The sequence below is a fragment of the Syngnathus acus genome, chromosome 19, assembly GCF_901709675.1.
Source record: "Syngnathus acus chromosome 19, fSynAcu1.2, whole genome shotgun sequence".
Taxonomy (NCBI): domain Eukaryota; kingdom Metazoa; phylum Chordata; class Actinopteri; order Syngnathiformes; family Syngnathidae; genus Syngnathus; species Syngnathus acus.
The window spans coordinates 2,065,680-2,093,164 of record NC_051103.1 but is presented as its reverse complement, the minus strand read 5'-3'; the positions used below and the strand labels follow the sequence as shown (position 1 = coordinate 2,093,164).

The 27,485-nt window shown below is 51.7% G+C and overlaps 2 protein-coding genes across 6 annotated transcripts; one reads left to right on the top strand and one right to left on the bottom strand.

Annotated features, from left to right (window-relative positions):
• The first annotated feature begins 30 nt into the window (after positions 1–30).
• ankfn1 (ankyrin repeat and fibronectin type III domain containing 1) lies at positions 31–17,702 on the top strand. Of its 5 annotated transcripts, XM_037278049.1 has the most exons (25): positions 31–1,304; positions 1,993–2,126; positions 2,203–2,328; positions 3,153–3,304; positions 8,592–8,785; positions 9,611–9,648; positions 11,324–11,446; positions 11,771–11,966; positions 12,299–12,512; positions 12,586–12,738; positions 12,812–12,925; positions 13,140–13,237; positions 13,329–13,419; positions 13,653–13,760; positions 13,879–13,978; positions 14,139–14,271; positions 14,405–14,734; positions 14,817–14,983; positions 15,279–15,432; positions 15,503–15,671; positions 15,756–15,922; positions 15,987–16,191; positions 16,257–16,428; positions 16,530–17,116; positions 17,526–17,702. In XM_037278049.1, exons 2-24 carry the CDS (start codon positions 2,005–2,007, stop codon positions 17,089–17,091), a joined length of 3,888 nt encoding a protein of 1,295 aa, XP_037133944.1. In that variant the 5' UTR covers positions 31–1,304; positions 1,993–2,004; the 3' UTR covers positions 17,092–17,116; positions 17,526–17,702. The 5 variants fall into 5 exon arrangements, with proteins under 5 accessions (XP_037133944.1, XP_037133945.1, XP_037133943.1 ...); XM_037278050.1 differs by having other exon boundaries at positions 15,990–16,191; positions 16,530–17,702; XM_037278048.1 differs by having other exon boundaries at positions 16,530–17,702.
• A 168-nt stretch (positions 17,703–17,870) lies between these two features.
• LOC119138346 (snaclec CHH-B subunit beta-like) lies at positions 17,871–19,191 on the bottom strand. Its single transcript, XM_037278370.1, has 7 exons — positions 19,124–19,191; positions 18,916–18,980; positions 18,802–18,826; positions 18,608–18,693; positions 18,381–18,512; positions 18,178–18,277; positions 17,871–18,095 (listed from the first exon to the last, which is right to left on the bottom strand). Exons 2-7 carry the CDS (start codon positions 18,976–18,978, stop codon positions 17,959–17,961), a joined length of 543 nt encoding a protein of 180 aa, XP_037134265.1. The 5' UTR covers positions 18,979–18,980; positions 19,124–19,191; the 3' UTR covers positions 17,871–17,958.
• Between the last annotated feature and the right edge of the window lie 8,294 nt (positions 19,192–27,485).

Genomic DNA, 27,485 nt, shown 5'->3' with positions numbered 1-27,485 from the left:
TCCAGCCGGCACGCGTGACTCTGCGAGGAGAGATGGTCGAGAGCATGCAAGGAATGAGAGACCACGCACGGACGCACGCAGCTTTGATTTCTATATGGACCGGCGGCCCCCACGCAGCACAGAATAAAGTGGACCGTCACAAAGGGCTTGACGACACCCAAAGACTTGGATAGGCTTTGTGACGTCACGGCCCGCACGGTGGACTCGGACGAGAGGACGTATACATGGCATGCAGCCATGCAGCAAGCCAAAGACCCACTTTAAATTAAAAAAAAAGCCTAATCGGTCTCTGGTTTGGGCCAACAAAAATGAGCATAAAACTTCGAACAGCTGCTGCTACTATGCTGTGTGTGTACGTGTGGGAAGAACCAGTTTCCATGTTTTTTTGCTCTTTGCTCAGTGCTGCCTGCATGGCCAGTGGCGGTACTACACTCAAGGTGCGCAATCCTACATTTGGACTTGACGCCCACCTATGCACTTGGGGAGGGGCCTCGTCGTGAATGCGTGCTCAAACAATAATCGGGAATCTGAATGGCAGCACAGCGGGGACGCACGAATAAGAATGAAAGAATTTGAATGGAAGCAGTAATGACTGGACATGAAGTTATTTGCGCACGCGCGCGTCTTTCCTGTCAGATTTGATCTGTTGGGCTGAAGCCGGTTTTCCCCGCCCACTCCTCATTTCAGCTTCAAAGCAATTGGGAACGAGAATCTTCTCGTCTCCCCTCCCTTCTCTCATTTCTTTTTTTACTTTGCTCATTTTTTTCCATGCCACTTTTCCCCAGCTCTCCGCCAAGTGTCCTTGCACCTCCAAGTGCACGCGTCTTTCCCCTCCTTGAATCCTCTCCCTCGCAAGTGTCTTTTTGTCGTCCCGTCCCCCCCTTCCAGCCTCCCCCCTCCATTGCTCCAGCTCACTTGGACTTGAACTCTTGCAGCAAGCGTGCGACACAAGGAGCCACTTTGGGCCGTTTGACTTGTGTTCGGCGGCGGTTTCTGCGGCTGGCCAAGAGCCCGAAGAGTGCGCTTGGCTTAGCCGCCGTGTGGGCGGGATCATCGCGGGCCGGGCCCCCAGATGTTGTTGGCCCAACTGGGACGCCCTGGGCCAGGCAAGCCTTCGTGCGGCGGAGATACCGCAATGAAATGTGAGCCTGCTCCGTAATTTTGGGGATGTTTTACTCGGAGCAGGCAGGACAAAAGACACGTTAGCAGGCCACAGCCCAGCCGGAGCAGATGTTGGAGCTCCGGGAAGAGCAGGCAGGCAAGCCGCATCGAGGACGCCGACTAAAGGACGCCGCTGCAGGACGGTAAGGAAAGATACAAGCAGCAGCGGCAGCTCTTTCCAAGCCGAACCGCTCGGCTCCGAACCGCTAGCTCGCTCCAAATTTCTCTGAAACGTTCGACAGGATTAATGTCGCAAGACGTTTCGAAGTTTTGAAAGTTTGTCTTGGAGACCTGACTGGCTCCTCGTACGTCGTTTGACGTCCTGACGTCACACGCCAGTTTACGGTTGACGAAAGTGCGCGAGTAGCAACTGCACGCGGAGTTGCACGGTGACGTTAAACGACACCAAGAAAAAAACAGCCAAACTCAGCTTGTCTTGGATGTCAGTCTTGCCAAGTTCGTCACTGCACGCCGGTACACGTCATTCCACGTGGGTACGTCTCATGCCGCACCGCACGTGTCGTTCACTCCGCTCGTCAACACATGTTTTGAATCGGAGATACAAGGAATTTTTTTTTGTGCTGATTTTTTTTCATTCATTCATCTTTCGAAGCACTTCTCTCGAGGTTCGCGGGCGTGCTGGAGCTTAGTCCAGCAGTCTTAGGCGCAGGCGACGAACTGGTTGCCAGCCAACCGCGGGGCAAAAAGTAACAATCACATATGACGTTATATATTGATCAAATCAGTTTTTTCCTGAAGCGTCAATCACTTGTCATGCTAATAAGCAACCGACCCAGCGCCGGCTCCCTGCTGCTCTTCTTGTGCGTGCAGATATGGGCCAAGATGTCGGTGGATTCTGAGAGTCCCCGCCCGCTGTCGTCCTCGCGAGACTCCCGCATCTCCTGCGTCTTCCGAGCGGCCGACGACAAAGATGACGACGACGTCCAGGCGACGGGAGAGGAGAGGTACCTTGGAGTCGCGTCGGTCGCGGGCGCTTTCCGTGGCGTGGCTCGACCAAATTTGTCGTCCTCTGCCGAGCAGCGTTCTGGAGATGCTGAGTTGCTCCAAGCTGTCGGACCTGGAGACGTGGCTGTGCATGCCCTCCTCGCTGCTGCTGCCCAGACTCTTGGACTCCGCCCGGGCCCCTTCGCCCTCGTCGGCTAACAGGTAAAAAAAAAAAAAAAAAGGTGACTTGAAATCTGGCAGACTGGGTCACACGACTGACATGTCATGACGCCCGCTCCGTTCCTCGGCCCGGCCCGGCCAACTTGAAACGTTTCTATTAGTTGTTAGTTTGAGCCTGCGGAGTGTTCTTGACCCGTTGACCTACGTGAATATATTTAGCGGGATCCAGGCGGTGGCGACGGCGCCTGCTCTGGTTGCCTTTTCTTTTCAGGCTGCCACAAAGAGCTGATGGCTTGATAAGCGCCGCCATTGCCGCCGCCATCTTCCCAAGGTCTCGTTTCCCATGCAGTTGGTTCCGCCTTCCCACTTGATAACAGCGCCGTCTGCCATGTTGACTTGGAGCGAGCTGCTGAACTTTGTCCTGCGCAGGAAACAAAAGAGCAGTTGTGAGCGGCGCTCATGGCGAAGTCGCAGCTACTCAGTGTCGGACGCCAGGTAGGAAGGCGTGACGCATCTTTTCGCAACCGCTCGGCCAGCCAATATTTTGAGGCAGCATTCAAATGGCGGTCTGACCCACAAAAAAAACATGGCTGGAGTTTCCCTCCTTCGTGGCATTTTATCTCCAGTTCAGGCTCAGAATTCAGCCAAAGAAAAAAAACGGGACTCCCCCAAACGCTCGCTGACGTGAAGAGTTGACATTGAGTCACGAACGCCTCAGGACTAAGATGCGCTCCCAAACTTTGATCCGCTTCACAGTCCCAATCGACAGATTACGACAGAGCATCATCGACATAATAACGGACGTAATAATGGACACAACTCCGTGTCGGATGTCAACAACATGAAGCAACTGACTGACTTTCCAGCAGGACGGCTGAGAGGGCCGCCGCCACGGGCCAAGAGACGCCCTACCCGATGTCGCCGCCCGTCCTCTCATCCACGCCCGCCGCCGGCGTCAGCATCGGGAAGCGCCGCCGTCTGGCCGCCGGTCCCGGAGGTCTTCGCTGGAAGTCCGCAGGTGGGTCAAATCAGCATGCTAGTTGTTGAATCCTGATTCTTCATCTTTCAGTGAGGAACCGTCTCGGTTTGCTTATCCAAATGCCCGTCTTGCGGGATGGGAAGGAGGGGGGGGGGGGGTCGTGTTAGCGTCTCAATGGGGCTGAAGGTCAAAGCGGATGTGTGGACAACTGAAGAATGTTGAGTCCAAACATGCATGCTCAGAGACTTCCTGTGTCGCTCACGGCGCTCGTCGGCACCACCCGTTGTCGGAACGTTAATGAGTTTCCTGTTGTGCATCTTTGGCAAAACTTGTGCCAAGACTCTTTTTTTCCGGTCTGGTCGGGAGTGGACCAAGTGCGGCCCATAGTCTGCGGGCCAATTGGGTCTGCATCCGGCAATTACATTTGAGAATCCTGTGAGATTTGCGGCCTTAATTTAGCCATTGCACCCCCCCAAAAAAAAACTTGTCTTTTGTTGTTTACATTTTTTTCTTGGAAAAAGAAGACATTAAGTTTCGCTTAAAACCTATTCCCTAAAGCAGTGTTTCCCAACCTTTTTTCATTCACGGCACACCTTTTCATTGGAAAAAATCTCGTGGCACACCGCCAACAAAAATCTGTTATGCTCCTATATTAAAATCTGTTATATTACAACGAAAGACGTAAAGTCCTATTCCTATATATATATATGTATGGAGAGTTGAATAATTTAATAGAAATAAATACTAAATATTCTTTAAATTGTATTCCTTTTTTTAAATAAAAGCCCCTTATGATGATAAAAATTAATGGATCACGTTTTCCCTCGCCCGGACGCGGGTCACCGGGGCCCCCCTCTGGAGCCAGGCCTGGAGGCGGGGCTCGAAGGCGAGCGTCTGGTGGCCGGGCCTTCGCCCATGGGGCCCGGCCGGGCTCAGCCCGAAAAGGAAACGTGGGTCCCCCTTCCCATGGGCTCACCACCTGTGGGAGGGGCCAAAGGGGTCGGGTGCATTGCAAGCTGGGCGGCGGCCAAAGGCAGGGACCTTGGCGGTCTGATCCCCGGCTGCAGAAGCTGGCTCTTGGGACATGGAATGTCACCTCTCTGGCTGGAAAGGAGCCCGAGCTGGTGTGCGAGGCAGAAAAGTTCCGACTAGATATAGTCGGACTTGCCTCCACACACAGTTTGGGTTCCGGTACAAGCCCTCTCGAGAGGGGCTGGACTCTCTTCCACTCTGGAGTTGCCCACGGTGAGAGGCGTCGGGCAGGTGTGGGTATACTTATTGCCCCCCGGCTGGGCGCCTGCACATTGGGGTTCACCCCGGTGAACGAGAGGGTAGCCTCCCTCCGCCTTCGGGTGGGGGGACGGGTCCTGACTGTTGTTTGTGTCTATGCACCAAACGGCAGCTCAGAGTACCCACCCTTCTTGGAGTCCCTGGAGGAAGTGCTGGAGAGCGCTCCTTCTGGGGACTCCGTCGTTCTACTGGGTGACTTCAATGCTCACGTGGGCAATGACAGTGAGACCTGGAAGGGCGTGATTGGGAGGAACGGCCCCCCCGATCTGAACCCGAGCGGTGTTCTATTGTTGGACTTCTGTGCTCGACACGGATTTTCAATAATGAACACCATGTTCAAACATAAGGGTGTCCATGTGTGCACTTGGCACCAGGACACCCTAGGCCGCAGTTCGATGATCGACTTTGTAGTCGTGTCATCGGATTTGCGGCCGCATGTTTTGGACACTCGGGCGAAGAGAGGGGCGGAGCTGTCAACTGATCACCACCTGGTGGTGGGTTGGCTCCGATGGTGGGGGAAGATGCCGGTCCGACCTGGCAGACCCAAACGTTCTGTGAGGGTCTGCTGGGAACGTCTGGCGGAATCCCCTGTCAGGAAGAGCTTCAACTCCCACCTCCGGCAGAGCTTTTCCCACGTCCCGGGGGAGGCGGGGGACATTGAGTCCGAGTGGACCTTGTTCCGCGCCTCCATTGTTGAGGCGGCCGACCGGAGCTGTGGCCGTAAGGTCATTGGTGCCTGTCGTGGCGGCAATCCCCGAACCCGCTGGTGGACACCGGCGGTAAGGGATGCCGTCAAGCTGAAGAAGGAGTCCTATCGGGCCGTTTTGGCCTGCGGGACTCCGGAGGCAGCTGACAGGTACCGGATGGCCAAGCGGAACGCGGCTTCGGCGGTTGCTGAGGCAAAAACCCGGGCGTGGGAGGAGTTCGGCGAGGCCATGGAGAATGACTTCCGGACGGCTTCGAGGAAATTCTGGTCCACCATCCGGCGTCTCAGGAGGGGGAAGCAGTGCAACGTCAACACTGTTTACAGTGGAGATGGCGTGCTGCTGACCTCGACTCGGGACGTCGTGTGTCGGTGGGGAGAATACTTCGAAGACCTCCTCAATTCCACCGACACGCCTTCCATTGTGGAAGCAGGGCCTGAGGACTCTGAGGCGGACTCTCCAATCTCTGGGGTTGAAGTCACTGAGGTAGTTAAAAAACTCCTCGGTGGCAAGGCCCCGGGGGTGGATGAGATCCGCCCGGATTTCTTAAGGGCTCTGGATGTTGTGGGGCTGTCATGGCTGACACGTCGCTACAGCATCGCGTGGACATCGGGGACAGTGCCTCTGGATTGGCAGACTGGGGTGGTGGTTCCCCTCTTTAAGAAGGGGGACCGGAGGGTGTGTTCCAATTACAGGGGAATTACACTCCTCAGCCTCCCTGGTAAGGTCTATTCAGGGGTGCTGGAGAGGAGGGTCCGTCGGGAGGTCGAACCTCGGATTCAGGAGGAACAGTGTGGCTTTCGTCCTGGCCGTGGAACAGTGGACCAGCTCTTCACCCTCAACAGGATCCTCGAGGGTGCATGGGAGTTCGCCCAACCAGTCCACATGTGTTTTGTGGACTTGGAGAAGGCGTTCGACCGTGTCCCTCGGGAGGTTCTGTGGGGGGTGCTTCGGGAGTACGGGGTACCGAGCCAACTGATAAGGGCGGTTCGGTCCCTGTATCACCGATGCCAGAGTGTGGTCCGCATTTCCGGCAGTAAGTCGGATTCGTTCCCAGTGAGAGTTGGACTCCGCCAAGGCTGCCCTTTGTCACCGATTCTGTTCATAATTTTTATGGACAGAATTTCTAGGTGCAGCCGAGGCGTTGAGGGTGTCCGGTTTGGGGACCTCAGCATCGCGTCTCTGCTTTTTGCAGACGACGTTGTGCTGTTGGCTTCTTCAGGCCGTGATCTCCAGCTCTCACTGGAGCGGTTCGCAGCCGAGTGTGAAGCGGTCGGGATGAGGGTCAGCACCTCCAAATCCGAGTCCATGGTCCTCGATCGGAAAAGGGTGGAATGCCCTCTCCGGATCGGGGATGAGATCCTGCCCCAAGTGGAGGAGTTTAAGTATCTTGGGGTCTTGTTCACGAGTGAGGGGAGGATGGAGCGCGAGATCGACAGGCGGATCGGTGCAGCGTCGGCAGTAATGCGGACTCTGTACCGGTCCGTCGTGGTAAAGAGAGAGCTGAGCCAAAAGGCAAAGCTCTCAATTTACCGGTCGATTTACGCTCCTACCCTCACCTATGGTCACGAGCTATGGGTCGTGACCGAAAGAACGAGATCCCGGATACAAGCGGCCGAAATGAGTTTTCTCCGCAGGATGTCCGGGCTCTCCCTTAGAGATAGAGTGAGGAGTTCGGTCATCCGGGAGAGACTCGGAGTAGAGTCGCTACTCCTCCACGTTGAGAGGAGCCAGATGAGGTGGCTCGGGCATCTCATCAGGATGCCTCCTGGACGCCTCCCTGGGGAGGTGTTCCGGGCATGTCCCACCGGTAGGAGACCCCGGGGACGACCCAGGACGCGCTGGAGAGACTATGTCTCTCGGCTGGCCTGGGAACGCCTTGGGATCCCCCGGGATGAGCTAGATGAAGTGGCTGGGGAGAGGGAAGTCTGGGAGTCCCTCCTGAAGCTGCTGCCCCCGCGACCCGACCCCGGATAAGCGGAAGAAGATGGATGGATGGATGGATGGAAAGTGACAGTTTTTTAAAAAGGTTTTAGACGGTGTAAGAAATAAACTATTTAAAGTGATTGTGATTAAAATAAAAGAATCAACGTGATTTTGTTTACTGTTTTAGACTAGGTCTATAAATATTGCAACAATAAGAACAAAGTCACTTTTAAAGACGCTCTGCTGTTCTGACAGCAGCTGAGTGGCTATCACAGTCGAGGTGTCTCGACTTGACTGTTTATTTTATGTATGTGAAAAATAACCAATCCAGGTTCTCCGGTTGAACTGCATGCTCTGATTTCCATTGGACCACAAACGCACCACAACCGTCATAGTGTCTGTCACTGTTAGCAAAAGCACACAGCAACACACACATAAACTGAATATGTGCCGATGCAATACAATCAGACCGACACAATATGAAATCTCAAGATTCTCCGATTCTCCACGCATGCACGATTTAGCAAGTGGCTGACCAGGCCTTGCGCGAACTGACCAGTGGTTTGGCGATCCTGTTTACAATGCGCTCCGTAATTAATATTTGACAATCCCACGGCACAGCTGAACGTCTCTCACGGCACACCAGTGTGTGCTGAGTACAGTGTCAGCATTTTTTCTCTTCAAAAACTTCTCCATCACTGTCACTATCGACTCGTCTCGCTATCCACAATGACAACGTCACTGTCAATGCTACCTGCATAGGCATCCAATATACCTGCCGCTGCATCCATGCGTCACCAATTTTCTCGTCTGCAAGCAAAAGGCAAATCGCTACCTGCTGCTGCCACCTTCTGATATCAGAGTCAGAGTCAGCTTTATTGTCAATTCCTTCATGCTAAGACACACAAAGAAACCGAAATTTCGTTTCCCCTATCCCACGGTGACGAGACACAGTACACGATTAACATACACAAACTATCATATGGAAGATATGATTACTCTGCCGGGCGCTACACCGCACAGGCGCACAAATTGGAGAATTTCCACCCCTGACAATATTTTGCGGCACACCAGTGTGCCGCGGCACCCCGGTTGAAAAACACTGCCCTAAAGAACAGTTGTGCTGGTGTTTTTTTTGGTAACTCATCTGTCCAGCAGAGGGAGACAAACCTCCCTTTGAAATCTGACAGATCTGGTGAACGTTTGAGCTTGAGAGTGGAAATCGGCAATTGAAGGTAAAATGTCCAACTCGCTTCTCAAAAGGTTGCTCCAACTTTTCTGCGCAGGGCCACGATTGATTTGGAATGAATTCCCGAGCTCAGCAGTTGTTAAGTCGAACAAGATCAGTTTCATTCCATTCGGAGCGCGTTGAGTGACACCGGCCGTCTCCGGTTTCCCCTGTCCAGGTTCCCTGCTGTCATCCGAGCCTGATGAAGAGGAGGAGGACGGCCCGGCCCAAGCGGCGAGGGGCCGGCGCCCGGCCCGGGGGGGCGGGGCTGCCGAGCGGGCAGCCGTCAGGAAAACGCTGTCGGCGGACGAGCGACTGCTGCGGCCGGCCGGCGCCGAGCGACGACACCTCAAGCTGCTGCGCAACATCCACGTGAGTCACCGGCTGAGCGCACAGAGGCCTCGTGTTAGATTTGGAAGCACCAAACCGGCAGAGTGGCCCGTCGGCCAATCGGGAGGCTCAAAGTCTCGTGTTCACTTGGGGCCAAAAGGCCGTTGGGGTGTTTGGCGGCCGTTGCCAGGCAACCAAAGGCACATGTTAGCTTTGTCGTACCTTCCGAAATTGGGGATGAAGTGAACCGTGTGGTCTCGTCTGGCGAGCGCGGTCTTTTTCTTTCCTTTGGCTGCGTCGCATTTTTGACAATGGAAAGCAAAGCATGTTGTGGATGTGGTGCGCCTACCACGCTGCCAAACACTACAAGCTGCAATTAGCAAGGCCGTAATTGCAGCCGTCGTACCAGCCACCAGCGCTTGAAGATAAACTGTGTGGAATTGCCCAAAAGAGCATCTTCGGCGTGTGCCGTGATGTAAGAGCTAACGGAGCTTCAAAATCAAAAATGTAGCTTTGTTTTTGAGCGTGGCCTGCACTTGACATGGTTTTCACTTGAGCGCACGTTTTGGAAGGCAACCCGGTTAGCAACGCAAGCTGCCGTCGCGGCGTGTCATCCATTTCCCGGCAACGCAGGTAGCGCGCTGACACGGAGCTCCCAAGCACGCATGCACGCACGCGTATACAGGCCGCCTGGAAAATCCCCCAAAGCTTCGACTCCTCCTCACCTTTGCGACATGGAGCGCCGTTTGACCTGTATGGCTGGCGTCGTCCGCTTTGGCCGATGCAAAATTTTTATCAAATTTATCAAATCCAGCAACCGTGAACGTGCTTCTGAAGCCGTCTTTCTCTCTTGTGTGCCTTCCGCAGAGTCTGGGAACGCCGAGTAGATTCGACTCCAGAAAAAAGTAAGTTGCGGCCTCCGGACTGAATGATTGGACTCTTGGTGTCCCGAATGAAGCGTCCCTTAAGTGTCCATGAGTTTTTGCAGTACCGCTTTGTTTCTTTTCCTTTGGCCGCTTGACAGTTGCCGCATTGGCAACTTTGGTCCTTTGATTAAGTCCCTTCTAGCCTCTGGCTACTTGTTACCATGGCGATGGCTGCAACGCTAAGTACAGTGCCGCCGCTTTGCTCCTTTTATCGCGTCGGCTGCCGCTTTGCCTTTCCGCCCCGCCCGGAGCTGAGTGATGAATCAACGACCGCGAGACAGGATCTTGATCAGCACGCCCCGAATAGGCCGCATACTGTTTTGACGGCCGGCGCTCCAACATTTGAATTTGCTGCCGCTGTTGACTTGCGGAAGTGGGAAAGGCGGCTCCAAATGGTGTCGGCGCGGCTTGGTGCAACACCTTGGCAGGCGCTGATGCTGCCACCGCTGCCACCTTTGATTGATGTGAGTAATTTTGTCACGCTCCCAAAGGTGCCGGTTCAGAAGGCGAACGTGCACGCACGCAGTCATGCAAGCGGTGGCTTTGGCTTTCCGACAGAATGGTGAGTCGTGGCCAATTGCGATGTCAAGATGCACGGCAACTAAGAGCGCAAAAAGCAAAGAAATGATGGAATGCGACTCCACGGTGATGTGGCATTTGCAGCATCTTTCTGGATTTTATTTTCACATAATGCTGCTCAGGGAGCCCCCCCCCCCCCCGGTGTTCACCTGTTACTTTCAATGGGAGTCATGGAAACTGCGCAGCCAATCAGCTGGCGCTGCTGTTTGCGCAGCCATTTGCGCTGATGTTAGCGCTGAGCACCGCTGTTAGCGCTGCTGTTAGCTGTTAGCGCTGCTGTTAGCGCTGCTGTTAGCGCTGCTGTTAGCGCTTGATGTCCTCTGCAGCGGGGGCGGGAACCTGCATTGTTGCAGTCCGCTTTGACTTTGGAGACGCGCCATCGTGTTGGCTCTTGGCCATCCCAAAGTTGACAACTTTGCATGAGCATCAAGCAGCAATGTCCAAAAAATGACAATTGGCTCCACCACTGCCCTCGCTCATCAGGCTGGAAGGGATGAACGGCATCTCAATTAATTTGACCCCTCTGGTCAGTCAAAATGATTTTCTGACCTGAGGCCAATTCTCCTCTGGAATTGACCTCCTTTTTTTTTTTTTTTTTTTTTTTTTTTTGTTTGTTTGATCCGCTGGGTGCGCTTCATCTCGCTCTTCAGCAACAGAGCACACGTTTCCTCTTCCCCCGCCTCCTCCCGCTCGACTCTTGTCCTCTGCTTCTGCTCCTCCTCAACGCACGCACACTCACTCGCTTGCGCGCCACTCATCACGCCCGTCTTGGCCTCTGCTGTGGTTTGCGGCCGTTGTCGGCAGCGTGCGTGCGCCCGCCCACGCGTGGCGCGGCGCGGCGGAGGGCGCCACATCTGCGCGACGCGCCGAGATGCGCTCGGGCGCTTGACTCGCCGCCTTAGAAATTCTCCGCCGTGAGTATGCTCGCCGCCGCTGTTCTGACGTCGGTTTCCTAAAAGTCATGAGATTGAAAAGAAATGCCTTGAAGTCTTTGTGCTGCCTGCAAGTCTGCAATGTGCTCAACTTGCTCATCTCATCTCAAGCCGGCCGGCCGTTTGTCTGCGTTTGTCGGCAGGTCGGACGGCAAGCTCTCGCGACTGGCTCAGAGGTGGAACCGGCGCGCGGCGGCAGGAGATGTTCTGATCCAGGACCTGGAGTTTTACACGGGAATCCCCCACACCTCGCTCAGCCTGGACAGGTGAGCCCTCCGCCGAGATCAACGGATGACTGGCGACGTTGACTTGAGCGCAGCTTTTGAGTCGAGAGCAGGCGCTGTCACTCGGATGAGCTCAGGCGGCTAACACTTAAACGCTCCGCCGCCGCCACGTGTCAGTTGTTAGTCAAATGCGCGCTTGGCGTTCGCTGTGAAGCCGCCCGCCACTGTTGCCACGGTTACCAGCGGCAGCGGCAGCGGCGCTTCAACCAGACTTGCGTCGTCTTGTGCGGATGTGAACGTTGGGATGAGCTCGCAGCGTTGCTTGGTTTGCAACTGAGCTGGCCGCCCTCCCCTCCCCGCCTGCAGACGCCTGCCGGCCGCGATGACCCAGCAGATGCAGAACTTGCAGCTGTCCCAAGGCAAGAAGGTCCCGGGCGGGCCGGCCTCCCCCAACGCTGCCAAGCGCCTCTACCGCAACCTGTCGGAGAAGCTGCGAGGAAGCACGTCGTCCTTCGAAGACTCCGCCTTCTCGGGCAAGACGGATCGCCTTCGCAAGGCCTCGGTGAGCCGCTCGCAGCCCGCCCGGCCTTTTGCCATGCCCTCCGGCTCGCGTCTGGGGCTCGTCTTCCCGGGAATGGCCCAAAAGCCTCAAATTAAAACGGCAGCGCTTGTCTTTTTCTTTAGCCTCATTTCACCTCTCCGATTGGCTAAGTTACGTTTTGCCAGACGTGCTCGGGGACAAAAGAAATCATTTTGTTTCCAAGCAACGGCTCAACGTTTCGCAAATAGCAATCAAGTCAGTTGGCGCTCCAAATAATCCAACGGCGATTCAGACGCTCGTCTGACGTGTCGCGGGAGGCCGGCAAAGATAACCATGCCACACCACGTGTGCAGGCCATGCAGGGCGGCAGCGAGTGCCTCTTTGAGGCGGTGGAGCAGCAGGACCCGGACACGGTCCGCCTTCTCTTGTGCCGCCTGACGGTCGAGGAGCTGGAGCTCAACGCGCCCGACGCCCGGGGCCTGACGCCGCTCGACGTGGCCGTCATGAGCGACAACGCGCACGTGGCAAAGTTGCTGCTCAAGGCCGGCGCCAGGGAGGGGCCGCACGGTCAGTTCAAACGCCGTCGCAAAGCCGGCTTTGCGGCAGCGATGCCCGACTGAGCCGGCCCGTGCGCTTGCAGCCGTGAGCGCCGAGAAGCGCCAGGTCCACCTGGTGGCTCTGGAGGCCGAGGCGGAGCGCCGCGTCGCCGAAGCGCCGGATGACAAGCAGCTGAGGGCCTGGGAGCGGAGGCGCCAGCTCTACCAGCGCATGAGCGGCGCGTTGCGGCACGCACGTGAGACCCGCATGCTCGCGCGCATGTTCAAAGATGCTGGGCGGAGGCTCAAGCGTGCTTGCGTTGCGCGCAGGCCCCCCCGAGGCGCCCACCTTGGTCCGTCTGAGCGTCAGCAGCAGCTCCACGCTGACCGTCACCTTCCGGGAACCGCAGCAGCTCCGACCCACTGTCATCACCAAGTACAAAGGTAGGCTGGGGGGCGTCTTGCGCAACACCAGCAATATGAGCGCTCACGGGTGGCGCTTTACGAACAAGCGTGTCTGCTGACGTTCGCTGGCGTTTAGTTGCCCGCAGCAGAGTAATTGCAAGGTTAACGACCTCATCGCCATTGTCGCTGGGGACTATTGATTTCAAATCAAAGGACAAATGAACCAATTACGTGTGTGTGTGTGTGTCTGCAGTGGAGTGGAGCTGCTTGAAGGATTTCTCCCTGCTGGCCGGAGAGATGCTGCTGGAGAACCTGCAGAGCTTGAAATGCACCATCAGCGGCCTCACCACGGTACCGAGCCGTTTTAAGGCTGGAGACCCCGCCCGCCTGCCCGCCTCTGGGCCCGTCCAGGCGCTGAGCATTTGCCGTGGTCCCGCCGCAGGGTCGCCTGTACTTTGTGCGAGTGTCGGCCTGCAACATGAAGGGCTGGGGGCCGCCCGCCTGCTCCTTGCCGCCGTCTGCCGCTCCTTCCAGTACGTCCCCGAGCCGCCGAGTTCCGCCTGCGTCTGCGCTCGCCTACGCGCCTGCTCACGTGTGTGCCGAGAGGGCCATAGTGCGTGGGCGTCTGTTATTGCGCTCCGCTAATGTCCAAGTGGAACAGATGGAAAGCGGACGGAGAGCCACTAAAGGCGCACGAGACTGAGCTGATGGTTTTCTCCATCAAGCCATTTGATATTTGTTCTTCCTTTCCTTCTCTTGACATCAGACTGGCGAGAGAGCAACGGGCAGGAGCCCGGGCGGCGCGGTCACACGGAAGCCATGGAGCGCCTCCTGCAGCAAGTCCGAGCCACGCACGCGCACGACTGCTGCGGAGGTGAGCCGGCGTTCGGATCAGCGCCAGTCAGCACCGGTTCGCGCTTGCCCGAAGCATTTCCAAGCATGCAGAAAGTGAATTTTGCCGAAGATGTTCTGGGCTTGCGTTTGTGCCGCAGATGCTTCCAAGCTGCAGAACTCCAGCAGGAAGCAGTCGGTGTCCAGAAGCCTCAAACATCTTTTCAACTCCTCCAACAAGTTTGTGAAGACACTGAAAAGGTTTGTTTTGCCCTTTTATAAAAGGTCGAGCACAAGCGGGCGGGAAGGCCTGAGCATTTTGATGCTCACCACCAAAACGATCAGTAATTCCGCTGACGTTGCGCTTTATCGGGACGTTCATCTGGCGGTGGAGCGCGAGGCTTATTTGGGCCTACTTCAGGGGCATCTACTTGGCGGCCATCTTCTACCACAAAGACAAACTGCTAGTGACGGCCGAGGAGCAGATCCCCATTGTGGAGGTGGACGACTCGTACGGCAGCTCCCTTATGCAGGACTTCCTGTGGTTCACCAAGGTCAGCCTTGCGCCCGGCGCTAAATGCATGACTCGCCCCCCAGAGTTGCGCTAAGACACAAGTAGTGCTTTGCCGCTATCTTTTGCCGGTCGCCTCCCTCCGTGCTTTGACCAAAGGCTCGCTTGCGTCGCAGCTGTCGTGCATGTGGGAGGACGTGCGCTGGCTCCGTCAGAGCGCGCCGGCGGCGTCGGCCTCGTCCACGCTGCAGGCGCGCCACAAGATGCTGAGCGCCGCCGGGCAGCTGCAGAACCTGCTGGGCACGCACGACCTGGGCCGCGTCCACTATGAGCCCATCAAGGATCGCCACGGCAACGTGCTGCTGGTGACGGCGCGCGACGCCGACGGCCAGCACTCGCTCCTCAGCGGCAAGTGGGTGCAGGTGGCCAAAGTGCAGAGTCAGCGCAAGTCCCTGTCCACGCCCGAGGAACCTTACGCCCTCGACATCCTCGTCATCACGCTGCAGGTGAGCACGTTGGCCTCCCATGCAATGGCGGCGGCGGTGGGAGACATTGCCCCTTTTTTTTTTGTCCTTCTCCTCGGCGCAGGACATCGTGGCGTACCAGCGCCGCTGCAGCCAGCGCCTGGCGCCGGGCCTCTACCTGGGCTACCTGAAGCTCAGCAGCTCGGTGGATCAGATCCGGGTCCTGGTCTCCCAGCGGAACCCCAATGTGCTGTGTCACGTCCGCGTGCGGGAAAACGCCAACGTGTCCAGGTGGGTCTCGGGCCGGCGCCGGCTTTCCGGGCTCCGTCTGGAGATCTTGTCACGTTTGTCACTTCAGGATGCCAGGAAGGAAGTTTAGACGCAAAGAGAGGCGAGCGAACGCAGTAAGCAAGGAGGGAGGAAAAGAAGGGAGCGCACAAATGTATAGACAAGAAATGGAATGACAACGGCAGGGCGGGCAAGCAATCAAGCCACTAGGCCAGCGTGCCGCTTCCCTGACTCTCTTCTCGTGACCTGTCAAATGTGGCTGGGACCGACCGACCGGACGGATGGATGCCGTCTCCAGGGAGGAGTGGGATTGGATCCGCACGCTCTCGGCCACCGACGGCGATGACTGCGGCGAGGAGGCCGGGCCCGAAAGCCACGCGCCGCTCCTCTACTACGAGCTCCAGACAGCCATCAAGTCACTGCTCAAGAACCTCAACCTCAGCGTGCAGCAGGTACGCCAGCCAGTCCGCTCGCTCGCCGGCACTTCGGGCAGTGCGCCAACGCGGCCTTTTTTGCGGGCAGGCCCGCCACTTCCGCCTATACAGCCAAGAAGTGGTGGAGGCGGGCCACGGCGTCTGCTTCCTGCTGCTGCTGCCGCCCGCCGATGACGTCTGCTCGGCCCCCGGCCAGCCCAACCCCTACACGCCGCTGGCTGGATTCCTGCACCTGCCGCTGCAGATGTTTGAGCTGGGTAAGCGCCGCCGAGTCAGCGTTGAGTAGTGGCAGGATTTGGTTTGGCTCGCTCGCGGCCGCCAACGTGTCGGCATGTCCTCAGCGCACTTCTGCAGCTACAAGGAGAAGTTGATCAGCTTGTACTGCCGCCTGTCTACCGTGCTGGACCTGGACGCCCTCATCGCCCAGCAGGCGCTGCGGGAGGCCATCACGGATGACGAGGTGGCCGCCGCCAAGCGCCGCCATGGGCTCATTCTCGACTACATCCAGGTAGCCGCCTCGGCTGGACGGGCACACGGGGCGCGGCCGCTCACGCCGCTATTTTCTTTGGCAGCAGCTGGACGAGAGCCGGCGGGACCTGCGCTGGCTGACAGAGGCGCTGCAGTCCGCCCGCTACAAGCAGCCCTGTGGCGGCGTGCCTGTCACCTGCCTGGTGGACGCCGCCCCCGCCACGGACAGCCACGCCAGCGGCCAGCGCAAGACCGACTCCACCTCCTCCGCCATGGACTACCTGCCGTCGCCCGAGCCGTGCAGGAGCGGTGAGCAGCGGCATCTTCTGAGGTTCTTGTTGGACGGACGGACGAGCGTTCTGTGGCTTTTGCAGACTCGCCGCCGGGCTGGGACGAAGACGCTTCGTCCGAGGTCTTCCTGCCCACCGACAGCGACTACGACTCCAGCGACGCCCTGAGCCCCCGGGAGGCGGAGCCGCTTTCCTCGCAAGCCCTGCGCTCGCTGGGGGGGAGCGCCCCTGACGTGCTGCACATCCTGGAGCTCAGGTTAGCGTCCCGCACTGCTTGAATCCAACTCAAATCACGCCAGACAATATTCCAGCCAGACGACAAATGGCCCAGCTCCTTGCTCATCTTTGCTTGTCCGGGTGCAGCGCCTTGGCTGTGAACGAGCTACCCCCGTCGCTAGGCCCAGACGAGTCCAAAGATGTGGCGGCCTTCCTCCCACGCTCGCCCTCGCAGTGCAAAGACTTGGCCGCTTTTGGCCGGGCTTCGCCCCACTCCCCGCCCCTCGCCCGGCTCCCCCGCACGTCGCCGTCCCCCCCGCTGTCCAGGAGCCAGCGGGAGGGCAGCATCCCCAACCCCCCCTCCAAGCGCAAGCTGCTCTCCAGGAGCAACCGGGGCCAGTATTTCAGCGGGCCCCAGCGCTGGCTGAGGGGACACAGCCAGGAAACGGGCTCGTTATCTGAGGGCGTCTACACCAAGCAGCACGAGCCGGACCTCCCGCCGTCGCAGGGCGCCACCCACGTGAGCCGCATGGACTGTGACCTGGCGAGCCGCAAGGGGCGCCCTCGAGAGCAGAGACCCCACGTGCGCAGGATCTTCACGGATGAGGGCGTGGGAAGGTCGGAAGGGGCGGCCGGACAAGACGCCGATTCGGACGACCAGACCAACACCCAAGTGTCGGAAATTCTCAGCAGCACGCTCTAGCCCCCCCAAAGCGCCGCTCCAAAAGGTACGTTACGTTTGGAATCATTCCGCAACGAGCGTCGTGAGTGAGCCACTCCCGCGTTCTCCCAAAGCCATAAGCTCACTCGGCTGCCTCGGTGGGGGGTGGGGGCTTGTCCGTCCGTCTGTCGTAGGAAACCAAAGTTGACTTGGCCAAGCCTCCTGGCGTCGACTGTTAAACCATCATCAATGCAAGCGGGGAATTGCAATTTAAGATGCTTCAAATGGGAAAGTTTACATGGGAACCAACTGGGGAAGAAATTTGAAGGAAGCCTTTCACATTTAAGCCCATATGCACATTTTTTCCAAGGCACATCTTTCAGCCCTGCCCTGCTCTGCTCTCGACCGCCCGCGTGCATGCACGGCGCCACTAAAAATCTTTCTTGGTACCTTTAAATGTGTGCTGCTCGTCTCAGGCTGGCGCCGTTTGTGTCTGTTGTGCCCGGGACCTGTTTGTGCTGTCGGTCAGCGCTTCTTTTGGCTGTGTGATTTGTGGAGCACCGCTTGTTCACCTGGCGTACGCTCACGTTGTCCTCATCTTTTTTCCACGTGTGCATATTCTAGAATAAAAACTGAAGAAACAAATGTGCGAATGTGCCGGCGAATAGGTGAGTTTGTTGTGCGTGTCTCTGAGATGGGAAAAAAAAATAGGAATCGTACAAACCAAATATGAAAATCCATCCATCTTCTTCCGCACAGCCGGAATTAAATATTAAAATGAAAAAAAAAAAAATAGTTGACCAACAACAAAAAGACAAAACTAGAATTTTATATTTTATCATTGCATTGCATCATCGTGATTAGGGAAATACATTGCGACAGAAGACAGTATGGTGAATTGACAGATTATCAGCGGCCACCAGAGCCACGATGGCCAAAACCACGGCTGAAACCATTCCCGCCATCACGCTTGAAGCCACAGTTAATATCTTGGCTGCAAACAAAAGGGGCCGTCGCAGTGCAAAGTGCATCCACCCAAAATCCCTCTGTAAAAAACATGTTTAAATGTGAATTTTTATTTTAACAGAATTATTTTCATCGCAAACATTAATCTCGGATTTTACTTACCAATTGAAAAAATCTGTACACAAGTTCCATTGACATCAGGTTGTAGACGAAAAGCAGTGAAACGCACAATGGTGCCATCAGTCCATATGTAGTCCTCATCCTGAAATTCATATTTTAATGAGTCATAATATAAGACTTATAAAAAAATTACAAGACAAGAAACATGAATTTATCGCAACTTTTGTACCGGCCCGATGCTTTACCGAAATTTTATCATGGAGTCCAATCCAGGCTACGTTATCGTTACCACCGTTCCGAAGCAGATCAAGAACAAAATCATTTTCAAAGGAACTGCGGATGGAGACCAGATGTCCACCGAGAACGTTGCAGACGCTCTGAAAAAAAAAAAAAAGAGTATAAAAAAATAATTATTATTTCACTCATTTGAGTCATTAGATATTTTTCCAGAATTACATAATGTTGTTTATACCTCTGCATCTAAAAACGTCCTTTCACGAGCGTGGTAGGAGTAACAGCGATAGTCAAACTGAATCCAGCCATTAGGACAGATGCTGTCTGCAGATTTTGTTGAAAGAAAAAAAACACAAGATAATTCACTAAAATGTTATGAAATTCAGACGCAACAAAAATATGATGTATCATTGAGGCAGTTATTGTACTAACCTTCGAAATTACAGAATTCATTCAACTGTGAAGAAGCACATTTGTGAAAATCAGACTACAGAAGACAGCAATAAATAAATATGATATTTAAATCCACAAGAGATTTTCACTTACAGATTGGGTCAACACCCCACCGATCCCACAAAGGAGGAACAACGAGGAAAGAGCAAATGCCATCTCTGCAAAAATGAAAAAAATACTTCAAATTTTGAATAAATAAAAAGGGCTTTATGTATATGTGACCATGTTGAAAGAAAAAATGTAGATCTTAACAAAGCAAATTAAGTTTGAAAAAATATGATGTCAAATTGTGTGAAGTTACCTTTGGACTTGCGAGTTTGGCTTCTGTGGGCGTCGATGACGAGCAATCCTTTTAAAAACTTGAAAGTCTTGTGCCACTGTTGAAAGTACCGGGGCTGCTGCCAAATGTCACATACCGCTTAAAATGAATTTCCGCAACATTTTGTATGTTTACAAAATTAATTGCGTAATTTAAGGCCAATCATCAAAACTTGCACACCAAAATAAACTATCAATGGTGTTTTGTCTTTGCCAAACAGGTTTTAGACCTCCAGAGCCACTCCTGTGTTTCTTTGTCCTGCTACGAAGACAAACATTTCTTTATAAGTTAAAAAATGAATTGTAATCACAGCTCTCAAATTGTGCCGTTTATTTGTGACCTTTCTACGAGCGTCAACATTGCTTAACTTGACTAACCTGCGTGAAGAGGGGAGGAGTCTGGTACCCCAACATTTCCATGTTGATTGATTGAAGAAAGAAAATGTTTACGCATTTTTAAAATAGAACATCTGAAAAAAAGTGCAAATCCAGTCAAACTAGCAGGAGACGTGATGCACGAATTTAAATGCCAGAAACAAAATGAGCGTGACATATCGTCTATTCAACAATGTCATTTGGAAGCTACTGAATTAAGAAAGGTCTTAGTAAGAATTGTCCACTTGAATGTTTTTTTAATCATATGAACTGCATGGCATAAAATCATTTATATTGAGTGTGCACATTCCATGCGGAAAGATAAATGGGCACGTGTAGTCCGCCGTGACTACAGGACTGTCTCAGAAAATTAGAATATTGTGATAAAGTTCTTTATTTTCTGTAATGCAATTAAAAAAACAATGTCATACATTCTGGATTCATTACAAATCAACTGAAATATTGCAAGCCTTTTATTATTTTAATATTGCTGATTATGACTTACAGCTTAAGAAAACTCAAAAATCCTATCTCAAAAAATTTGAATATTTCCTCAGACCAAGTAAAAAAAAAGATTTAAATCAGCAAACCAAAATCAAACATTTGAAAATGTCCATTAATGCACTCAGTACTTGGTTGGGAATCCTTTTGCACGGATTACTGCAACCAATGGAGGCAATCAGCTTGTGGCATTGCTGAGGTGTTATGGATGCCCAGGATGCTTCAATAGCGGCCTTTAGCATTGTTGGGTCTGGTGTCTTTCAGCTTCTTCTTCACAATACCCCACAAATTCTCTATGGCGTTCAGGTCAGGGGAATTGGCAGGCCAATCGAGGACAGTAATGCCATGGTCAGTACACCATTTACTGGTGGTTTTGGCACTGGGCAGGTGCCAGATCATGCTGGAAAATGAAATCATCTCCATAGAGCTTTTCAGCAGACGGAAGCATGTAGTGCTCTAAAATTTGCATTTACTCTGGACTTGATGAAACACAGTGGACCAACACCAGCAGCTGAAATGGCTCCCCAAACCATCGCTGACTGTGGGAACTTCACACTGGATTTCAAGCAACTTGGATTTTGCTCCTCCAACCTTTCTCCAGACTCTGGCGCCTTGACTTCCAAATGAAATACAAAACTTGCTTTCGTTTGAAAAGAGGACTTTGGACCACTCTGCAACTGTCCAGTGCTTCTTTTCCGTAGCCCAAGTCAGACGCTTCTTCCGTTGTCTTGAGTTCAGAAGTGGCTTGACCATGGGGCTACGGCTATTGTAGCCCATTTCCCGGACACGTCTGTGAACAGTGGCTTTTGGTACCTGGACTCCAGTTTCAGTCCACTGTCTTTGAAACTCCCCCAAATTCTGGAAGCGACTCTTCTTCACCAGGCTGCGGACATCTCTCTTGGTTGTGCAGCGTTTCCTGCCACATTTCCCCCTGCCTTTTTGTGGATGTGCTTTGAAACTGCACTCTGTGAACAGCTTGCTCTTTAAGAAATTTCTTTTTGTGTTTTACCCACCTAATGGAGGAGGTCAATGATGGTCCTCTGGACAGCAGTCAGATCAGCAGTCTTCCCCATACTTGTCATTTAGTTTACTGAACCAAGCTGAGTGTTTTTCAAGGCTCAGGAAACCCTTGCAGGTGTTTCGAGTTAATCAGACCATTCAAGTGATTAATTGAATACCCTACTAGTATACTTTTTCATGATATTCTAATATTTTGAGATAGGATATTTGAGTTTTCTTAAGCTGTATGCCATAATCAGCAATATTAAAATAATAAAAGGCTTGCAATATTTCAGTTGATTTGTAATGAATCCAGAATGTATGACATTTTTGTTTTTTTAATTGTATTACAGAAAATAAAGAACTTTATCACAATATTCTAATTTTCTGAGACAGTACTGTATATCCATAGAAAAATAAACAAAGGGCCAATGACAAAGAGCAGTCCAAGTGCGCTCCAATGTGTGTCATTCCTTAGAGAGAAAAAAATTAAACAGCTTTTATTCACACACGGGCCACATGGCTTTGTTTGGGGTTCCTAGTCAATTTCGCGCAAGAGAGTGGACTGCTGGGCAACTGCTGAAGTATGAGCACACACAATCACACTCATGCACACACACCTTGACCAGTACAGCGTGGCAACTGGGGTTATGGTGCCCTCACAGAGGTCTAATGAGATGAAGAACAACTACTGTAACAGATGGTCCTCTGGTCATATGAGGGCCCCTGAAGTTACTAGCCTCCTGAAACATCATCACTATGATTGCCACTATTTGCCTATTCACGCCAGCGTACACATTCGCACGTAAACATACACGCACATGCAGAATTCTGTGGCTTTATCATAAAACAATGCATGGACTGCTCTTCTTCACTATAATAATAATAATTATTATTATTAATAAATATTATTAAAAAGAAAAAAAAGCCTACTGATGGACCAAAAACGAAATATTGATAAATCTATTGTACATAGGTGTTGAATATGTTTGTTAATGGCAACATGTCCGTGGTGCTGTCCATGGTCCTGTTCATGGTACACTCAAATTCATCTGCTCCATCTCACCGCAATCCAAAAGAACACAAGAGCAATGACGATAGGCTGCATTAACAGTGCAAGAGAGCCCTCGTGTGGACATTACATGCTATTTTGTGTTACTATGCCGACTGAGATTTTAACCGCATGCACATTCAGGACTAAAAAAGACGTAATAAAATGTGACGCAGAGCACATTACACAGTAATGAAGTTAAGCCGTGTAATTCCATCCTTTTTCTGGCTTTTTAATTTTTTTCATCCAGCTTGCCAATTAGTGTTAATAAAATAATTATAGTGGATAACCTTAATATTCATTTAGAAAATGAGTCTCAGCAGCTTGTTTGTTACTCCATGAAAAGATTTTCTACTACAGGCACGAATAGATTTAATATGATCAATCTTGATTGATAGGCTAACACAGTCAATTTAAGTGGCTGCACCTACTCTTTAAAAAGCTTCATTTGCATGTGTCAAGGATAATTATGATATCCAATCTTCCTTTCCTCTCCAAGATTGTGGAGACATCTGCTGCCTAATGACTTTCTTTTTGATTCAGACAAGGCCTCATCTCTCTACTTGTCTGGTTAGATAGTTGAGCAGCCAGATTGGAGCATTTCTTTTTATATATGGGAGCTGGCCTAAAGTGATTTAAGTCCTAATTTGTAAATATAAGTAATAAAGAATTATATGTAAAAGCCAATTCATGGTGTCCCGCAAGGTTCTGATAAGCAGAATTAAATATGTACGATATTCAACATACAAGCTTTTCACTTTATAGTTTATGAAGCGGTTCATGTAATGACGCCAAGCCGCCATCTGGCAGTGCCCCAATTCACTTGTATGTAACCCAGCGTAAAATGAACATGTCCATTTCCTTTTCATCATTGCCCTTTCTTTAATGTAAAGGTCATTTCAATTCAGTTACAATATGGTTATTAGAACTTAAACATAGGAGTATTTTACTGTACAATTGTTTAATTTAAAATATCATCACATAAGCAGAATTAAATAAATACGTACGTCGTACGATATTAAACATACAAGCTTTTGACGTTATAGTTTATGAAGCGGTTATGTAATGACGCCAAGCTACCACAAGATGGCAGTGCCCCAATTCACTTGTATGTAACCCAGCGTAAAATGAACATGTTTTTTTTTCCTCTTTTGTATGAAGGCATACACCTAGTGGTAAGATGGTGTCACTGTCTGTCGGTGACAACCTCCGGGAATCCCGAGGTTGCTGCCCATTGACTTTAATTTCCAGGGTTAATTGAAGCAGCTACCATAACAGGTCACCTGGTGGCGCTCGTATGCATAGCGCCGTTGCACAAGCAGGAGAAGAAGGTTGCCACGGATTGGCGGACGTGACGTCAGGCCCCTAGGTAAATTGAAGACAGGTGTGCACGAAAAGAGTTATTAAATACAGGTGAAGCAAAATGGCGTCCTCTTGAATGTCCACTTCGCAGGTAGGTGTGCACACGAGCGAATGTTTGTCGTTTGCTGCCGTTTCTCACGATGCCTTTTTGCTTGTTGCAGGATTTTCACACTTGAGGACCGCTACAGCGTTTGAGCAAAGCACAGTAACGTCACAGTTCACTTTGATTTGCTGCAGGTAGCACGGTGGGCTCTTTAGTATTAGTGCCATTATTTCGAATGTTTTGGGTTGGTTTTTTTTTATGCTGGCCAGCTCTTTTTTTTTTTCTTTTCTTTCCCACGGGGTGGTTTTTACTAGGGGTTTGAATGCAAATGTTTGACAAATTGTCCGCGTTTCTTGGTTCTTTTGATTATTGACTGGTGTTTTATTCGACGTTTTCACGCCAACTTTTGAATGTGCTTTTTGCCGAACAGATTGTTGCAAATTCGTATCAAAACCAAACTTTTCGGCTCCAAATATTCGTCCACTTTTAGTATTGGTCTACTCAACGTTATGTGAAAAAACGCATACCTAAAAAAACGTTTGCAAACATTTTTTACTTCCGGTTTCTGCCCTCTTTGGACAACTGAGCTCACCTCCGCCGATTTTGGACTGCAAACTTGGATCGTCTTTGGACTCGAGGTAGGTTGCGTTTGGATAAGAAAATATCGCGACTATTGCGCTTGCGTTGCCAATATAAACAGCCGATGAGTAATTTTGAGGATCTTTGTTAGATGTTAATTGGCTTTATTCTGTCATAATGGCGCAGCTCCTGCTGCAGGTATGATGCTTAAAAGTATACGGCGGATAAAATGTTCCGGCTTGAGACTCTTGTATTGCCGATGAGTAATACTGAACACATTTTATTTGACCATTATGGCGTCATTCGTGCTATACATACGATGCTGCAGCTAAATGGAACGCTCGTAACTACCAGTTTAATTCGTGTCTGTATTGCACTATGTACACAATTTCTGTTGACATTGGCTTTTTTTTTTTTGTTGTTGCCGTAAAATGACCACTGCGGCTTTCTTAGATACAAAGCGAAAAGCAAGATTTGAGGAGGTTTCAGTGAGGACAGAAAAATGAGTTGAGTTCATCTATGGTTAGCACATTCTCATGGCAATTGAAGTTACCAACACACAATTAATGGTGATGCATGATTTGCAGGCTGGAAGAGAAGCGGAATGGCATGAGGAAAGGACCAATTCCACACCCAGTCAAGAATCAAGCAGTGTGCAAAAGTTGACGTGTGGGCATCATGTGACCAGCAGGGGGCAGTGGGGGGGCCAGCTTCACGCAGGTGCTTTGGTTATGGGTGCAGCACGCAAAGGTTGACATGTGTAGGATCATGTGACCAGGAGGGGGCAGTGTGGAGCTCTGGGAGGCGCTTTGGTGATGGGTGCACGACGGAAAGGTTGCAGGAGTGGACAGTGTTTGGGGATCTGATGGTTGGACCTGCTTGTTCTTGCTTAAGATGTGGTCTGTAGTTGTGGGTGAGGTTGTGACTTGTCTGGATCCAGAGCAGCGTAGTCTTGTGCGAGGATTGCCATTGATGGCGCATTTGGGGGAGGACGTCCTGTCGATGGACAAACAAAAGTTTGGAGCTGAATGTCCAATTTTGCATAGACTTGTAACATTTTGTCTTTTTCTAACCTACCACTGTCGTACTTGCGTCCTTTGTTCTCCCCTCGGTGTAGGGCGGCGTTGGAGCAAGCCGGTCCACGAGGAACCGCTGGTCGAGGCTGCTCAAGACATAATGACGCGAGCAGCGCACAACTCATTGCATGTTCTGCCGTTTGCAGGCTGGACGCAAAAGGTGGGACGCACGACCCGACCCGGCGACGGTAACCTAGAGTAGCTAGCCGCTGTGATCAAGTAAGCACGTGACCTACAACTTGGGGTGCTCTTTGGGTTTCTGACATGGTTTCTGTTTCTGCCGATGGCGACCGGGACGCGACACGATCTGATCAGAAGTGGACAGACTGCTGTGGCATCACTCTGAAGTATCCTGCGGCCAGGTTCTGAGGGAGACCCGCTTCCCTGGAGGCGTCAACCTGCGCAGCTTCAATGCGTGAAATGGAGGGTTTTTTTTCTGTTTTTAATTCACACAAGTGGTGTCCAAACGTCTGTTTGAGGGCCGCATACTGAAACACATTCCCAATTGTTTGACACCAATTCATTAAACACTCTAATCAATCACAACATTTTGCTCTTAATAGTTTGTGCTACTGCTACAAAACGGTGTGTTCATTTTGAAGGTCGTTCATGTGGTGTCTTGATATACCTGACCTTGACACAGTAAAAATGAGGATAAACTACTACTGTATGCAGGGCCGGTTCTAGGAATGCACATAAGAGGGGGCACTCAGAAATGTGAAGGGGGCATTTCTTTTTTTTTTTTCTTTTTCACATTTTTAACAGTTAGTGTTTCCTTCACGGCAGTTGTTAGCTGTGTGTCCAGATCTCAACCTGGAGAAGTGGATTGCACTCTGTCAGGCCTCTACACTAAGACCTGTCCAGCTTGGGTGTCCCACCTGAAGATTAAAGCTTCTGCTGGTATTGCTCTTAGGGTCACTGAGGCACGCAAACCCCCTGACCACAGTAAGGTGGCAATCTCTCAGAGGGGGTGGGACATATAATATGAATGTTATATTAACTATTATTTGAGTTGTCGTTAATCATTAGTTATATCACGGGTCGCTACGACGAGTTTAGTGGAGTTTTTACTGCTTCTTCCAACTCCTACCGCGCTGACTGTAACGTGACACTCTCTGGTTGCGTCTTGCCTCATTTGCATACTCAGTGATTGGATGTTTACGGAGGGGCGCGGAGTCCTGACAGCAGGCTGTGTGAGGGAGGACACACACTGCACCGACATGAGAGAAGAGAGGGGGCTGATTAACGTGTTTCTATCAGCGGATTTTTACTTCTATAAGTTTGATTCGAGGGGGCAGGACATCTGTTTGAGGGGGCGTTGCCCCCTCTTTCCCCTGCGTAGAGCCGGCACTGACTATGTCTGCGTCTGAGTGAAATTTTGAACAGATGATTTGACTTGTAAACAGCATATCTTAGTATTTGATGATGCCGTTGATCAGTCGTATTTTGGCGCTCCCCAGTGGCCCGTGTCCAATGGCCTTTTGTGGCAAATAGGCTGCCATTTGGACACCAATGGTGACGTGTGTGTAGGGCTGCACGTGTATTGGAAAACTGCAATATGGTGGTATGTTAGACGTGTATTTTAAGAAAAGATTTTGTTTAATGTGACAAATGAAACAAGCGCCATGTTTTCTTGCCTATTTGTAATTATTTTAGATGACAAGTCATTGATGCGAGTTAAAGTTAACATCTAACTGACCTCATTCTGATCAAATAGTTCATTTCCATCCCAAGTTTTTGCATAACTTTGCTCAATGCAATGGTCTGGCCCAATACTGCCATATCACAGACTTTCCAATATGTTGTGCAGCCTTGAGTGCAAACATGCAGCGACAGCAAGCGTAAGCGACTGTGCAGCGAGACTTTTGTGTTTGTGTCTTGCAAGGTGGAAGAAAAGCTGCACAAAATGAAGAGCCGGCGGACGGAGGCCACAAGACCCGGATTGGTGAGCGGGGCGGGCGCAAAGTAAGAAATCGCCCCAAGAAAAGTAGTCGCCATGTGATGAAAAGGAGCCTGATGCATGACTGGCCAAGGCTGGCCAGAGGTGACATGGCAATCAAATGTGCAAGGATAGTGTACACACTTTTTTAATCTCATTTCCTTATTTGTCTGTCGCAGGGCTCGCTCACATGGCGTCGGAGGGACGGGAGCAGTTCCTCAAATGAAGATGAGTAGCATCTGCCGGTCACTCAATATTACTCATCGGCAATGAAAGTACACAAGCCGGGACGTTTTCTTATCCGCCGTATACTTGCAGCATCGTACCTGCAGCAGGAGCTGCGCCATTATGACAAAGCCAAATAACATTTAAGAGCCTCAAAATTACTCATCGGCAGTTTAGATTAGCAACGCAAGTGCA